The sequence below is a fragment of the Scatophagus argus genome, chromosome 18 (assembly GCF_020382885.2).
Source record: "Scatophagus argus isolate fScaArg1 chromosome 18, fScaArg1.pri, whole genome shotgun sequence".
Taxonomy (NCBI): Eukaryota; Metazoa; Chordata; class Actinopteri; family Scatophagidae; genus Scatophagus; species Scatophagus argus.
This window is the reverse complement of record NC_058510.1, coordinates 10,284,764-10,300,565: the sequence shown is the minus strand read 5'-3', so window position 1 is coordinate 10,300,565 and position 15,802 is coordinate 10,284,764. Positions and strand designations below refer to the sequence as shown.

The following is a 15,802-nucleotide window of genomic DNA, read 5'->3' as shown; positions in this document are numbered from 1 at the left end:
ACATTAGAAGTTATCTGTCATTGTCATCGTCATGTATTTCACCCTACAGGACACCATACTTTTCAACAGTTCTGTGATAAAAGTGATAAAAAAGATAAAAGATAAAGTGATAAAAAAAGCTTCCTCTTAAACACCCAGAACCTTTTGAATAAAAGATACAAAGGTACATTGCGGTTCCTTAAAAAATTTACTGCATTGTTCCACTGCAAAAAGTTGTCAGTGATATATATGTAAAGACACATTTCACGACAAGTCAAACTGGCCAACAGGTACAAAAAGAAATCACATTTCCATGATAGAGCAAAAAAAGTAGAGTATTTTATTTACAGAAAGGTGAAATTATTTTATTAATTAAACAAACTAGACAAATAGTTTTGTTCAAATGTCTTCACCAACAGGGTCCACAGGGTTTCTCTGAATTGGAGATGCACTCCTGGATCTGAGCTCTGCATAGAGACAAGTAACACAAAGTCAACACACTATGTGAGTACAGAAACATACATGTGATTACATTTTGTCGCACAAACATGCAACACTTACAAAGTCACTTCTGTGCAGTTATATTTAATTCCTTCATCCAGCTCTTTTTGCAAATCCTTTAAAGATGCATCTGTACAGTGTGAGCTGAGGAGGACACAGGAAACATTACATACAGTTTATATGCAGTCTGTCTTTCTGTATATTTGTGTCTTGAAATTAACCACTGAGAAACAACATACACCCATCAACCACAGCCTGCAGCAGTGCATACATGAATGCCGTTTTCCCAGCAGAACATTGTAATGACATGATCAGTGTCGTTCACTTCACCTATCATAATGTTGTGGCTCATCGATGTATGTATGATGTATGTAAAAAACAAGCCCAGTGTATGAAGAGAAAGCCTTACACAGGGTTCTCCGGTGTGACCAGAACAACAGACAAGCTTCTCATTCTGGTTGAGTTGAACCTCTTCACCTCGACGCTCCCAAAAACACTGACAATAAAAATAAAACAGCACAATATAGAGAGATTTCATCAAATCAGCTCAACAAGAGCCTGTATGTAAACAGCAGATAAGAAGCTAAAGGTAAAGTGCTAATTTAAGGATATGTGGTAATCCCAGAGAATTAATCTCATGTTGCAGAGTGCTTTAAAATATATTTTTTGCCCCCACTCACATAATTTCCAAGGAAAACTGATTAAAGTACTAAATCTCAAATGAATCTGCATACATGTAAATGATTCAAAGCAGAAACAAGATGAATTAAGGCTGATTTGAAACAAGACTGATGTTAATTCACTCAATTTTAGAAAACAATTGATACCATATTGTGTGTAATCCAGGCTGTTGTTACCGTTGGCTGAATAAGCATCTAATATATTAAAAGGCCAGGACAGAAAACGGCTTATCAACAGTCAGCACCTAAAACCAATTTAAGCCTTCGAAAGTCCAAATGGTAGTTTTGGTTCTTGATTTTTCAGTGCTAAAACCTCATGTGGTTTCATTTTGCTAACATACTGTAACAATTATGAGTTATTTCCAATAAATACGTGGTATCAGGTAATCAGACATTCCCGAGATGATTTACTGGTTTCTTACGTATCCAGTTTCTTTTGGTGTTTGTCTGACTTTCTGAAATTTTATTGTCTTAACAATAAATTGGATCATCAGAAACTAATACTTTTTTTTACTAAATAGTTCAAAGTGATCATTATGTTACGTTGTGCAGAGGAAGTTGATTGTCTGTTCCTGTTAGTAATGTATTCTTTAAAATTATGTTTATGTTTATTGTGCTGTAGAGACAGATAATCACAGGAAAAGAAACAAGGAACAATATGCATATGAAGGTTCTGCTGTGTCAGCTTTGTATCATATTGCATTAACCACACTTAGTCATATCTTTGGTGCGTCTGTCGCAGGCAGTTGTTTGATTGCGTGAAGTAACAACGGACAGGGATATTTCTTCTCCTAATGTCCTCACTGATAAGAAGAGCAGAGCGACTAACCTTAGAGGACTGAATGGTGTGGCGATGGATCCATTCAGCATTGCTGAGACGTCACCACAGGCAGCCTCTGCAAACTACAGACGTGAAGATGGTGTTGAAGGAAAAAAAATGTAATTCAGACCCACTTCAGCTTGTTAAATGAGACAAGATTTTGAGGAAACACAAAAATTTTGTTGCGTAACGAGTTTTATTTCTTTTACAACGTTGGCCCTCGTTTCTAAACACTTTACTGAACTCGATTCATCTTTACGTATTTCCAGTAACCTTTACCAAAGTATTTTATTGGCAAAATGTTGCCATTGTTCTAATGATCACTTTTTCAACGACTCCAGCTGCGTTGAAAAGCTGCCCTCATGCTGATTTCATAATGGTACAGTTTGGAAAACAACCGGGTTGTTTGGACTTTCCAACACAAGGAAATATGAAACAGGAGATAATAAGTGCATGAACAGCAACAGATGGTTGATATGATTGTTGGTGTTGTTATGTGTCATATCAAATATGGCACTGAATCATAACATAACGTTGTTGACCTCTGCACGAGTGCATTTGTGGATATATCCTATTTGATGCTCACCGCATGCCACTTGCAAGCAGTTCTGTAAAAGTCAGTATGCGTGTCTATTGTTGTTAACCGTTGACAGCTAAACAATGAGCTGAAACTCACTTTAAGGCTCCACCAAGCTGAAGGGAGATGCATATTCAGGTGAACGTTCTCTGTAGGTTTATCACTATGAGTTGTTCTGACAGTTTGATTTTTTTGCACTTTTAGCTTTCTAACTTAACTGACTTAACTTGAAGTTAAGATTAAATTTGTATTGCATCAACTGTTTAGTTCCAGTACCTTTTAAATTATTATTTATGCAGAGCTTTAGATAGGCAGATGCTATTTTATGTTTATTTTTATTTCTTATATTTTTTTATTCTTATTATCTTAAATATTTCTGATCCTTGTAACTCTTATTCCAGTGCTGTTCTTGTACCCTAACCTTTCCCCTTTATGGGACAAAGGCTTTCTTATCTTCTTATCTTATCTTTCTTAAAGATTTCAGCAGCAGCTACTCTCTCTATTTCAACTTTTAATGTTTTGTTATCCTCTGTTGTGCTTAAACTTTATGTGCATCACTTTTCCATGTTGTTTGTGGTTTGTTTTATTGTGTTAATTTTGTTTTTCTGCATTTTCACCCACACAAAACAAACCGGGGCTCCTCTGAATGTGTGGGTTGCCCCTGCTTGCTCAGGAGAGAGCTACGCAATGTGGCTCCATGGAGACCAGCACAAAGCCTCATTGATGGTGAACCAGGCCGAGTGACCTTTTTCTTCTGCCCTCTGCATCATAATCACTTATATTCAGGAGAGATTTTCTTCATCTCACGCTCCACTTATGTATTATTTTTACCACTGCCAGATTGGGGTATTTTTTGACAGAATTAGTGAATGCTTTTTGTTAACTTACAGTAGCTGAGACTCTGTTCCAAAATGACCTAACAGTGTTGTTGTCACAGTCTGACCATCCTGGGCAGTCAGTGGTGAACGTTTCTAGAACAACACACACACACATACACAGTTAATAACTTAATAACACATTTAATAATTTTTCTTTTTGTCATTTCAGTGTGGGTGATTAGTCATCATAAACCCACACTGAGGGACACATGAATGAATGAATGAATGAATGAGCACAGCTGAACCATAGAGATACTAGTAGCACTACAAAACTACAATGATGTGTACCATTGTTTACATATGACTACATTATCTTGAGAATGAGAATAATCATAATGTTTTGGGAGATAAAGGACTACTTCAAAATTTTGGAAAATGCACCTATTCATTTTTAAAATCAGAATTAAACAACAAGATTAATAACATTCTCATGAATGTTCACTAAATACGAGGCTACAGCCAACAGCTGGTTAGCTTAGCTTAGCACAAGGACTAAAAACAGGTGGAACCAGCTAGCCTGGTATTAGTAATAGTAACAAAATGTTTTTATCAACATCTTTAAAGCTCAGAGACACAACTTTTAATATGACCTTTTATTATATGAAAAATAAAAAAGAAACTGTTTCAAAGGCCTTCTTAGCCTGCTAAACAGCTATGTCAGAATGACATGACATGAATGTCAGCTTATTTTGCTGATTAGCCAATAGCAGTTAACAATTCAAATATGGGCCAATACCAAGGTCTGTCTGATAAATTGGTACATCCCTTGTGCTGCTAGTGTGCTGCTAGAGTTAAGGGTGGTATCAATCTTCTCATCTAACATTTGGCCAGAAATAAAATGTGTATTTCCCAGCATATTGAAGTACTTTGTAGTCTTTAAAAATAAGGGAGGAAATTGAAAAGATGTTTGGCAGAAAGAGGGAGAGAGAGGAACTTTGTAGAAACTTGGCAAGGAGTGGTAGCTCCTGGCTGATGATTTGTGATTCTTGAGCTAACATGTTACCATACCACACAATTACAGCAAAGGTGAGCATTCTCTGAATACCAGCACAGCAATATTAAATCTTCCTGTGATATGTGAACTTTATGTGTCACCTTTTTTTTCTTAGCTTTGCTGCATGAGAGCCTGAGTCAGTCTGGGAAGTGTTAATAATGGGTTTTCACATGACTTGACATGTTTTAATGAACACAAATACCAGCCCTGTCATTTGTCATCAGTGATTATTATGATCATTCTTCTGTCAGAGAGGAATGCAGCACACACAAGGGGGGGAGCTAAGTCTTGGGTTAAATGTTGAAAAACTGAGTAATTTTAATTTATTTTATTGTATACAGCAAATAATTAACGAAACTGCACTAAACTTTACTCTTGATGAGGTCATCTGTTTCCTGAAAAGCCTTACCACTGCTCCCCTCTTTTCCACACCAGGTCAGGCCATCCACCACAGATCCCAACACGGTTTCCTCCAGGGTGACAAAACAATCTTTCTTCTCTGCGAAATCTTGGACCACATCCTTGGTTTTGCTCCAGAACATCATCTAACCCAAAGTCAATTCATATCACATTGTTAAATGTATGATTGTGCATTATGAAGGAACTCATGAGTAGATACTGTGCGCACAAATAGTCTTTGTGATGAGTGATGTTTACTCTGTTGCATGGAGGTTTGAAGGGGGTTGCAGCAATAAAAGGGTCATAGGCTTCCACGGGAACTTTACAAGGATCCCGTCCAACATAGGCTTGTTGGAAAGCATCCCATACGTTTTGACAGTCATACCTGAAAAATAAATGACAGTAGTACTTTAGTCTCAGAAATGCAAAGCCTCATGACAGAAAAAAAAGATAAAGTTTTGGCTATATCTCAATTCCAGTTTCTGTCCAGGAATCCCTGGAGTTTGTTGTCATTTAGCAAATGGAGAAGGGTATTTCCTCCCTCCATTGAACATAACACCGCTGCTCCCTTGAATTGTAATTATTTGTTTCACTTGACTCTACATCTGTCTTTTGAGTATTTATATATTTTTTGTTGCTTGGTTGATATTAAAAACTGACTATTCAAACTTGCATTTATCTAAATGGGTAAAAAGAATCCTGACAGTTTCACCCAGATACTTTCAATTTATAATGTTTTGTTCATGATCACTTATGTTCATGAGCGTTCGAGACAGTATTGCCAGCTCATATTTCCAGTTAATACCACCATAATTACAAGGCATAATCAAAGAAAAAAGAAAAAAAGATGTTGGATTCTTAATCATTGACTAGAGTACCAAAGAGACTAAACCTCTGGCTGGACTCCAGCTTTAGCATTATTGGACACTCTTTCTGGGTAGCACTTACTGTTATTGCACTGCTCACATTTCACTAACAGAAAAGATAAGAGTCAGTTGTACTGATCAAGATTGCTAAAGCTGTTTATGTCACATTTACAAAATCACAACTTCTGCATTTTAATTTGTTCTATGGAGCTGGACTGTTAATGTCCACTCAGTGGCCAATTGTTAGGTGCACCTCGCAATGCAATTAACCCTCAAGGTTATGTGTGGTTTCTGCTGAAACTGTTTTTAATTCACCTTTATGATCATCATGGAGGATTACATTTGTCAAAAGTAGTATTAAACCCTAAAACTACTCATTCTGCAGTAAAATTGTCCCTGTCAGTGTTTTACTATTATACAACAGTTTATTAACATTACATTAAAGGTTGCATTTTACTGTGCACACTTTCCTCGAAGTAGAATATAGTAGAGTATAAGTAAAGTACTAATACCTTACATTTGTAGGCTACTTGAACAGTCAAAATATACTGAATTACATTCCATCAGTGTTAGACTGCATTGGTTTTAGCCAACAGGTGTGCTCAGTGTAAATGTTGGCTTTCTGAAACATACTTTAAATTATATTCAAGATGTATATTCCAAGATGTGTGAGGATCCCCTCCTTGTTGTTAGGCTGAGACTTCTTTCATTCTTCACATAAACTCTCAAAGATAAAATAACTTACTCTTTGAACTTCTCACACCGAGCAATAAATGTTGCTTTAAACTGGTCTGTTTCCCGACGCAGTGCCAGTCCCACAATAACAGCAATAATAATAATGACAATCAGGACAGCAACGACACCTAAAATAAGGCAGCGTTTTCTCCGTGTCTTCAGAGGAGAAGGACTCTCTCCGCGCTCCATTTAAAAGCCCTTAAGAAATTTGGAAGTTTAACTGACAAACTGCTGTTTGTTCCCGTTGCTGCGTCGCTTGCGCTCGAGCGTCTATTTATGGCGCAACCCTTGCGCGCTCACACACGCCCTGGCTCATGGCCCTGTATGGTCTGCTCCAATCAGGAATATTCCTGTGGGGCTGCACAGACGAAGGTCCAAGGGTCACAACAGCACTGTTCAGTGGATGAGGAGAGTACCGTGACAAGTAGGCTATAAACGTTTAATTGTGCATTAAACAGTGGTGGAAGACCTTTGATCATTTGTTTATTTGTTTGTTTGTGTAGGTTACAGTACTGGTACAGTACAGAAATACTGCGTTACAAGTAAAGTTACTGCATTCAAAATTTCACTTTAGTAAATTGCATCAAATAGGCTATGCTAAATGAGATCAGAATTATGCAGGTTATATTGCATTACTGACTTACAATTATAATAATCATATGGAAAATATTTTTTAGTATTTACTATATATGGTTGGGTGGATTGTGAATTTTACCAAAGGCTCAGTAAAGTCTTATCTTTATCCACAATACAATACAATTTTTTTGTTGATCATATTATGTATTATTTATCTGAATCTGCAAAGCAACTGAATGCATCAAATAAACATAGTCAAGTACGTCTTCATGCTAATCATTAATAACACTGACAGGGTCAGTAATTTTAGAGTGTGATGTTTTACTTTTAAATCTCCAACACAAACAAATACTATTTAACCATTCCATTTTCAGTTTGGAAAGGTCAAACAAGAATACAGATATATACAAAAGAATGAACTACGAAAGAATGAATTAAGAAATAAAGTAAATACAGAGTCTGTCCCATCCAATTACAACCCCCATCCTCCAGAAAAGACCCCACAGTTTGTTGTTTTCAACGTTGGAAACTCTCTACTCAAAGACATTTGTTGGCTATAATTCAAAGGGCACAGAGGAGTCAGTGGTGAACCTGTTTGTGCACACAACCTTTGAGGACAAACAAGATCAAAATTAGAGATTAACCATCCCAGTAATCAGGTCAGATGTCTCTATTGTCCATATGGGTGTGTCAGAGCCTGAGGGTTTGCACTCATGCAATTTGAGCACCTTTAAACTGTTACTAATCCATCACTAAAAACAGAGTCACAGTTACACCAGACAAATATTACTTACTTACCAAAAGAGACTAAACCTCTGGCTGGACTCCAACTTTAGCATTATTGGATACTCTTTCTGGGTAGCACTTACTGTTATTGCACTGTTCACATTTCACTAACAGAAAAGTCAAGAGTCAGTTGTACTGATCAAGATTGCCAAAGCTTTCCAGAACACGGTTTATGTCACATTTCCCACTAATATACATTTACAAATAATAATACAAATATTACTTAGTTTACTGCAACTCTTAGCTCTTCTAGAGTATACAAGACGTTCAAGTCCTGTAGTGTTTCCCTTGTGAACTTTGGTCATACAAACACAGACCTAACCTAACCTAATCTGCTAATGAAATAGGATCAGTAAAACGTACGGGGTCAAAAGAAAACACTCAAAACTTTCAGGAAATCTTTTGGTTCAAATTAATGCACCTCCGCTGAGCGCCACACTGCAATATAACAATACTGGAAATCCTTCTAAATCTGGGGGTGAGTCAGTTCAATGTGAGGCTCGTTCTATACAACAAGCTGTTTGCACATGTTTGGCAGGACGACTGTTTGGGATTCTGGATGCACTGAAGGATCATCAGGGTCCTGTGGACAAACATAACACATCTGTTACTCCAGGGTACTTTCATCAGGAAGTCTAATATTGAGTCATAAACAACACCTCTAGCAAACTAAGCTGCCTGTGTCCAATGATGCTGAAACTTGAAAGTTTCAAGGAGTTTAAAGAAAAGATCATGTCTTGGCTCAAAATACCCAGTCACCACGAACGTGGCAGAAAAATGTCTCAGTGTCTCATTAAAAATGTCCAGCTTGTTAGCCACAAAGATGATGTCCTGATGGTTGGTTGAAACAGGAAGCAAATGGTAGTCTTGAGGTGGTCTCTTGCTTGGCAGGCTTTTTGCCTTCCACCCTCCCCTAATGAGAAAGTCAGCCCATATACATAACATAATGTGATATGTATTGTAGAAATGTCAATATTCTATGTATCATATGTATGTATAGTTAGCAGAAATGTATAAACTGCCAACTGGGCTGCAGAAAATGCTTCTACATGTCGTTTTAGAAGACACAGACAAACAATGCATTTAAGAAAGTCTTTTTGGAAGTCACTTACTGGTCGTTGTCTGTGCAAGTCCAGCGGAAACCTCTAGACTGGAGGATGCTGATCAGATCCACAATGGATCCTTGAGTACATGATTCTCTGTACAAGAGAAAAACAAGGGACTTGATTTGTGGATATTAATGTTTAATGCTTTTTCATAAGTCACCAGTTGGAGTTCATAACTGTAGCTCATGGTAATATCGGTAGATAGATAGATAGATAGATAGATAGACAGATTGACCCCGAGGGAAATTCAAGAGAATTTCAGGGATCAAGGATTGAAAATAAATCTTGGTATAAGCCATTAGAACAACTCTTGCATTTCCATGCTCCGGAAATTCACTCTGGCAAAGTGTTTATATTTTCTGTTTGGTAATAATTCACCTTTATTGTCATTGTACATTGCCTGCAATGAAACATAATCATATCATTAAAACAGAGTGAAGCCATAAATGCTGGCAATTTACTGTATTAATAGATATTTGTGGGTTTTAAACTTTGTAACCAGCCATAAAGTTTGCAGTTATGGATGTTAATAAGGCAAGAGTAGATGTATTTCAGTAGAAAGTATCTGCTGTTTTAATCCTTACATAAAGGGCCCCTCTAGATTGGTCACCACCTTTATGTTGACATAATTTACCCTGCGTGGGTTCAGACCGTCCAGTTCAACACTTCCAAACATGCTGTGAGGTGAAGAAAAAAAAATATTTTAAACATACTAAAGACAAACCAGTGTTAAAATATTCCCTTCATTACTATCTAATTTTTACCTTTTCCTATTGAAAGCGTTGACAATAGATCCATTCAGTAAGACAGTGATGTTACCACATGCCATTTCTGCAAACTACACAAATAAGTGAAGAAAATCACATAAGAGCAATATCGCCGCTTGTTTTGGAACAGTATGTTGCATATAAATGATAAATAGCACAGCTGTTCTCGCTGTGGAATGTCGCTGAAGTATTTCTGGCATCAAACTCACATTTTGCGAGGCTCGTCTCCACAAGGAATACACTGGATGATTTCTACAAGCTGACCACTTGGGACAAGAACTGAAATCAAAACCTGCGTGTCAAATTCACAGCTGTTAATTAAAGGAAGCACATTGTTGTTAATTCAAATACATTTTAAGAAAAAAACTGATTGGGTGATGTGTTTACATGGAGCTGAAAAGTTGATCAGTCCGCAGTTTGATCTAAACCCTAAAGGCACAGCAAAATGAATGCACGATCCACTGTTAGTCTAAGATTTTAAGAACCTCAACTATATATTCTGTATCGCAAGTGATATTCATATACAATGATACACAGTAAGTGGGCCAAGGGTTTTTAGTGTTGATAGTTAATGTTAGTAGACAACATGTCTCAAATGAGCTGAGAATAACCAATGAATCTTCAATAACTCATTAGTTTATAAATAATACAATTTTTATAACATTGTATAGTGTTGCATTTTGTTTCATTTTATATGTTTAATGGTTTTACTATTAGACTTGATTAGATCGCTTTTGGCATCTCCTGTCACAAAAAAGTTCAGGTACAGGAGATGTTATGAAATGAAATATCATGATGTAGATACAGCACTATTATTTCTTGACCTTGGTTGTCAGGATCCATTCAGTGTACTAATTAGATGTACAAAAAAGAAGAAAACAGTTGTTGGCCTGCTTCATTTTATGGGGTCAAAAGACCAAGAGCTCAGGAACAACTGGGTTCATCCAGTCTCTCTTCAGGGGGCATTCCTTAACTACTGCAAACACTATATTTCAGTTTTTTGAGTCCTTTGTCTCTGTCTTATTAAAACTAGAAAAGATCTACCAGAGTCTTCCTCTTGTCCACACCAGATGAGGTCGTTGAACATGTAGCCAACCAATGTGTCCTCCAGTGTCCAAAAGTGACGTACAACAGCTGCATAGCTGTGCATCAGTGTCCTGGTTTTACTCCAGAAGAGGAACTAAACAGAAGGGAAGCAAAATACCAAGTAACTTAGCTCAAAGATTTTCCACTTAAGAAGATATCAGTGAAACACGATGAACATATGCCTAATTTCCGAGCTCTTGCTCACTCTGTCACAAGGCCATGTTTGTGGAATTGCATAAAACATTTGATGATAATCCCCAACTGTCACATTACAAGAGGACTGACGGACAATTGCCTCCTCAAACTGTCTCCAGATGTCATCACAGTCATACCTACAAAGACAAAATATATTTTTATCTTTTTCAGTGCTACAGCAATTGGACAATGAATCAATTAGTCAACTGACAGGGGATCAACATACAACTATTTGATGACTACTAAATTCCAAAATTCTCTTGTTACAGCTTCGACAATGTGAATATTTGCTGACTTACTTGGTTTTCTGTTATCGTAAACCGTGGGTTTGGAAGTATTCGGATCATTTACTTGAGTAAAAATAGAAATATCACTTTGTGAGCAATGTCCACAACAAGTAAAATTCATCTTCAGAAACGAAGAAAAGTCATTCAACATTCCATCAAAGCAAGTGTTCTGACACTGGCTTGACAATCATCCCAGTCTTTAATGTGCTGTTGGGCCAGACAAAAGACTTCTGCTTTGGTAGGAAATCAAGTATTTCAGGTCTTGAGAGAGAAAGTCACCTCTGTTTAAGTCATAAGACATTAAATCAACTGTCACATGCAGGGAAGAATTATGGCACCATACATTACCTCAAGCTGGGGTTAACTAATGTGATGTAATTGTAACATCTTCCAACCACTATGTGTTTAATGTTGGGGGTAGTCCCAAGCTGTGCTCTCAGTTGACCTGGGCTGAGCAGTATAATAAACACTTTGAAATGGACACAAAGGCAGAAGAAAGAAGATATTATCTTTCACATTTGAGAGGGAGGGAGCATCAAAAGAAATGAGAGAAAAGAAGGAAGAAAGGAGGAGTTACTTACATAATGTCACACTGATCAGTACAAAGGACGCAGATGTTCTTGGGGAGCTCATGATCGTGAGACCCTGGACTGCTTCACTGTGCCTCAGAAAAGATGCGTGTTTGTACATGCCTCAATTCGCCTTACTGCAGACAACATTTTCTATCAGTCTTTGATTTGATTCCAGGCCAAGCAGGAAACTCACAAGGAGTATGTCTGCTACTGCATTACTGACATGGCATGACAAAATTTCCTCCCACGATATTATTTTTGTCTAGGGCTGTCAAACCTGGCAGCTTGCGGGAGATTTTGACACATGATCTTTAAAAACAATTTCCCCTTTTAAAGGAGGGTGGTTAGTACATGCAATTATAAAAATATTATGTGAATAAACAGATATGCATGCCCAGATCTGTAAACCAGTCATGCAATCACTCACCATTTTCAATGCACTGCAACAACTGTCTCCATGGTTATGATGTTAAATGCTTCACTAAGGTCGGATTTCTGCCCAAACTGAGTCCCGTTGTGGTGTGGTCTGATGTGTGAGCTCTCCTCCGGCCTAATGGTCATCATGCCCGAGAGGTTCGTCTTGGTAGGTTGACAAACAGCTCCTTCCCAACCCACAGGGGCATTCTTAAAGGACAGATGAGTTGTTTTTTTTCAGCCTCCTCTTGCAAAGAGTAGTTTCGCATGATTCCCATTATGGAGCCAATAAGAGTCCCCACACACAGAGTGCGATCTGTTCTCCACATGCTATGATGGCCTGCAGGAAGAGATATAGGTTTGTGTTACTGGACACAGGGCTGTGTGCATATCTCAAAACTGTTCATATTGGCCAGTGTGGCATATATGTGTACTGTATCTTCAGAAAAGAGTGTTGATCTTATATTTCTCTCTGTATCTGTTTATCAGGGTGTTCCTGTTTTCTCCTTTTCAAAGGTGGACTGGCGGTATGGAGTAAAACCTTTGCTATAACATTAAAGATGCATAGCATACTACATATACTAAAATTGTAGGCAATCCAAGAGTTACCGTCATGCTTCACTTTTCAGTGTTTGTCACCAAATGTACAGAAAGTTGCTCTCAAACTGTGATCAGCAGAATGTGATTCTCATTATACTGACACAATAAAGAAACATTGCTCTGGATTGGAGGAATTAGATTGGAATTAGATTGTATGTCCAGCAAAACTGTTGCTGGACTTCTCATTAACTGCTGAAAGATTCATTTAAATTTCTGCCACCTCTTTGTGAGATAAAGACCATCTGAGGGTGAGTCTGTGAAGCAGTATAGATAAGATAATGCCCTTGTGTTTTTAAGCCTAATAGCTTCGGTGGCACTCTAGATAGAAGGATAGAGTGTCTCCACAGGTCTGCCTGAGCTCCAAGGTTAAGTAGACAAACACAGCCTCAGAGAATGGGAAGCCAAAAATCTGATTAAGATCTTTAAGCAAGAGCTGAAGATAGCAGATTTTCTATAATATTTACTTCCCTACATGTAGAAAAAGCATAGATTTTTATTTTTTCTTGAAAGCAGAACCAACATGTTGCCGTGAGGGGAAGTTTATGAATATTTAGCTCAAGCAAAAGGAAGCTAACCCTAATCATCTAAACACTACTTCCTTTGTTGCTACATTTAACTGTTTGATGCCAGCAATACAAGTGTCACATTAACCTCAAATAAAGTCCGCACATTCATGCAAAATGAAGGAAATCAAAGGTATTACAAAGTAGGTCAAATCATTCTCAGAGAATATGTGCCTCTTTCTTTCTTTACCTTGTCCTTAGGGATGGAATCACTTTTGCAGTTTGGTTCAGGAGGATTTCATGGTCATTCCCCTTCAAATGAACTTTTAAAACCCGCAGAGTGAAACTAGTAGTATTTTGGCATCAGTTCCCAGCTCTAACTTAAGGCAGTTAATCAAAATTATTAAAAATTCCCATCAAAAGTTACTCAGGTAATGACTCACAAGAGACCAACAAGTAAAAAACAAATGAATAATTTAAGAACTGCAGAAAAGCAACCAATTCCTTACATTTATGAATTTTTGACCAGCAAATCTTTTGGATTTTGCTTGACTAAAATCACCAAAAGTACAATTTATAGTTTTGAAATTAAATTTGAAGTCTTGCTAGGAAGATCTGCAAATAAGCTTCATTAGGTCAATGGGGATCGGTTTTGATAAATATTTCACCCTTAAATGTCATCTCATTATAAAAACCACACTTGGAGTTGTCTGCAGGCAGTACTTAAAGCTTCTACACAACATGATATTTGACTTGCAATTTTCTCCACAAGAGGCAGCCAACATGCATTACAAACAGTGCTGAATGTGCCACCCTCTGGCCTAAAGAGGTAAACGTTTCTATATTACTGTACATCTGTTGTGATTTTTATCATGCCACTCCTCCATGTCCTCTCATACAACATAAAATGTACATGCATATATGTCAAATCAGAACTTTCAGGCTGTGCTGAAGTGTGTATTTGCAGATAATCCTTCTGCTAACCTTAAAATAAACAATAATAATAATAAAAAAATACAATAAATGTTTTGTTCTAAATTGAAATTGGCTCAGCTTGAATCCTGAACCGTGTTAAGGCTTGTGATAACATCCTCATTTCTTTGAGTTTTATTTACGATGACAAATCCTTTCCATGTTTAATTGCTGACTGCTGTAAACCTAGAAAAATCACTTGCACGCAAACATTTTATGTTCCTATGACTTGCCAGCAACTCTGAGCTGATCTCCGAATATGTAACAGGGTTTGATTTCAATTTTGACATTCTAAAATGTAATAAAAATATAGTAGCACTTTTTTGTCTAATGTGGAGAGACATTAAACACAGTTAGCAGCAACCTTGGCTCATACATTAAGATACCACACCAACCATAACAAACCCATTATCAAAGTTTTGAGGTTCAAATTCTGTCCATGAAACCTGTATTGAAGTCACTCAGCATTCATACTTTTCTCATGAGAAAGTTTGACATGGTCTCCATAATTGCAAAACTGCATAAAGAGGCTCTGTGAATATGGTTTGGACTCTTTGTATGACATCTACTGTGTAAGACACGTTGTAAAATGAAAAAGTTCAAGCTTTGTGGTCCAGAAAAACTCCCCTCCCCAATTGAAGACACCACTTTTATGACAAAATGTTCATTATTGTGCCAATAAACCAAAACAAAAAATTAGTCCAAACTGAATCTTTCCAAACAGACTGTCATTGTTCCCACCTTTCCCGCCTACGTGTTTGTATGACACAGCTATGCAAACCTTCTACCCTCTCCACTCCCAGAAGCAGCATTGCTCCAGGCCCTGCCTGCACAGCACCCCCTCCAAGTAGTCAGATCTCGCTGGGTGGTCGAGGACTGGCAGAGGGTGCACAATGTATGTGGAGGATGAGCTCAGAGAGGATGAGCTATGAACCTTCCTCTTCAGAGAGGATGAGCTCAGGGTGGTCTGCGCCTGGATCCAGAGTAAGATCTTTCTAGTCTGATACAGAAAGTGGAACAAGAGACAGTATTATAGAAGAAAAGGGTGAAAACCCCCTTGAAATCACACGCTCCTGTCTTTCTTTAAAATTTTTAACTTATATTTTTCATACACCATTCCACCATAAATCCTTACAAATCAGATGCCTACTTTTACCTGCACTGATTAAATCATATTCCACTATTTCTTTCTTTTAGTAAATTACACAATGACATCACTTGGATAGTTGTTTTTGGTTGCCACCACTGCATCAAAATAGTAATTAACTCTACTTTGTAAAAAAGCAAGCGTGACAGTTAGCTTGCGAGATATGCACACATTAAATCAAAACATGATATAAAAACTCACATTAGCGAAAATCATCCACTGTCGTTCCCTTTTCTTTTAACGACCTGGAAAAGTAGTTCGAGATAAGTCACATACTTAGACTTAATACAGTAACTTAGCAGTTTCCTCTCCTAAAAAAAATGACAGCCTTTTCACCAATCAGAGCGGCGAGTTGACGCCGA

At 37.5% G+C, this 15,802-nt stretch overlaps 2 protein-coding genes across 3 annotated transcripts; both read right to left on the bottom strand.

Moving 5' to 3' along the window:
* Window positions 1-328: 328 nt before the first annotated feature.
* LOC124049510 (ADP-ribosyl cyclase/cyclic ADP-ribose hydrolase 1-like) lies at window positions 329-6,701 on the bottom strand. Its single transcript, XM_046371229.1, has 8 exons — window positions 6,440-6,701; window positions 5,087-5,213; window positions 4,839-4,974; window positions 3,446-3,528; window positions 1,990-2,063; window positions 890-976; window positions 541-624; window positions 329-446 (listed from the first exon to the last, which is right to left on the bottom strand). Exons 1-8 carry the CDS (start codon window positions 6,616-6,618, stop codon window positions 389-391), a joined length of 828 nt encoding a protein of 275 aa, XP_046227185.1. The 5' UTR covers window positions 6,619-6,701; the 3' UTR covers window positions 329-388.
* LOC124049507 (ADP-ribosyl cyclase/cyclic ADP-ribose hydrolase 1) lies at window positions 5,546-15,797 on the bottom strand. Of its 2 annotated transcripts, XR_006841421.1 has the most exons (12): window positions 15,642-15,797; window positions 12,232-15,293; window positions 11,814-11,938; window positions 11,581-11,701; window positions 10,956-11,082; window positions 10,709-10,844; window positions 9,874-9,956; window positions 9,662-9,735; window positions 9,482-9,574; window positions 8,904-8,990; window positions 7,819-8,374; window positions 5,546-5,720 (listed from the first exon to the last, which is right to left on the bottom strand). XR_006841421.1 is itself a non-coding variant. In XM_046371227.1 (11 exons), exons 3-11 carry the CDS (start codon window positions 11,920-11,922, stop codon window positions 8,275-8,277), a joined length of 930 nt encoding a protein of 309 aa, XP_046227183.1. In that variant the 5' UTR covers window positions 11,923-11,938; window positions 12,232-15,293; window positions 15,642-15,797; the 3' UTR covers window positions 6,776-8,274. The 2 variants fall into 2 exon arrangements, 1 of the variants encoding a protein (XP_046227183.1); XM_046371227.1 differs by lacking the exon at window positions 5,546-5,720 and having other exon boundaries at window positions 6,776-8,374.
* Window positions 15,798-15,802: the final 5 nt, after the last annotated feature.

Excerpts from the sequence above, each read along its gene's own strand:
- LOC124049510 (XM_046371229.1), bottom strand. The coding sequence starts at position 6,618 with ATGGAGCGCGGAGAGAGTCCTTCTCCTCTGAAGACACGGAGAAAACGC. Across the intron at positions 5,214-6,439 it reads CGGTGTGAGAAGTTCAAAGA|GTATGACTGTCAAAACGTAT; the intron begins GTAAGTTATTTT and ends TTTATTTTTCAG. Across the intron at positions 4,975-5,086 it reads TCAAACCTCCATGCAACAGA|ATGATGTTCTGGAGCAAAAC; the intron begins GTAAACATCACT and ends ACTTTGGGTTAG.
- LOC124049507 (XM_046371227.1), bottom strand. The coding sequence starts at position 11,922 with ATGTACAAACACGCATCTTTTCTGAGGCACAGTGAAGCAGTCCAGGGT. Across the intron at positions 9,957-10,708 it reads TGGACAAGAGGAAGACTCTG|GTTTTGATTTCAGTTCTTGT; the intron begins GTAGATCTTTTC and ends TTTGACACGCAG. Across the intron at positions 8,375-8,903 it reads ACTTGCACAGACAACGACCA|GACCCTGATGATCCTTCAGT; the intron begins GTAAGTGACTTC and ends GTTTGTCCACAG.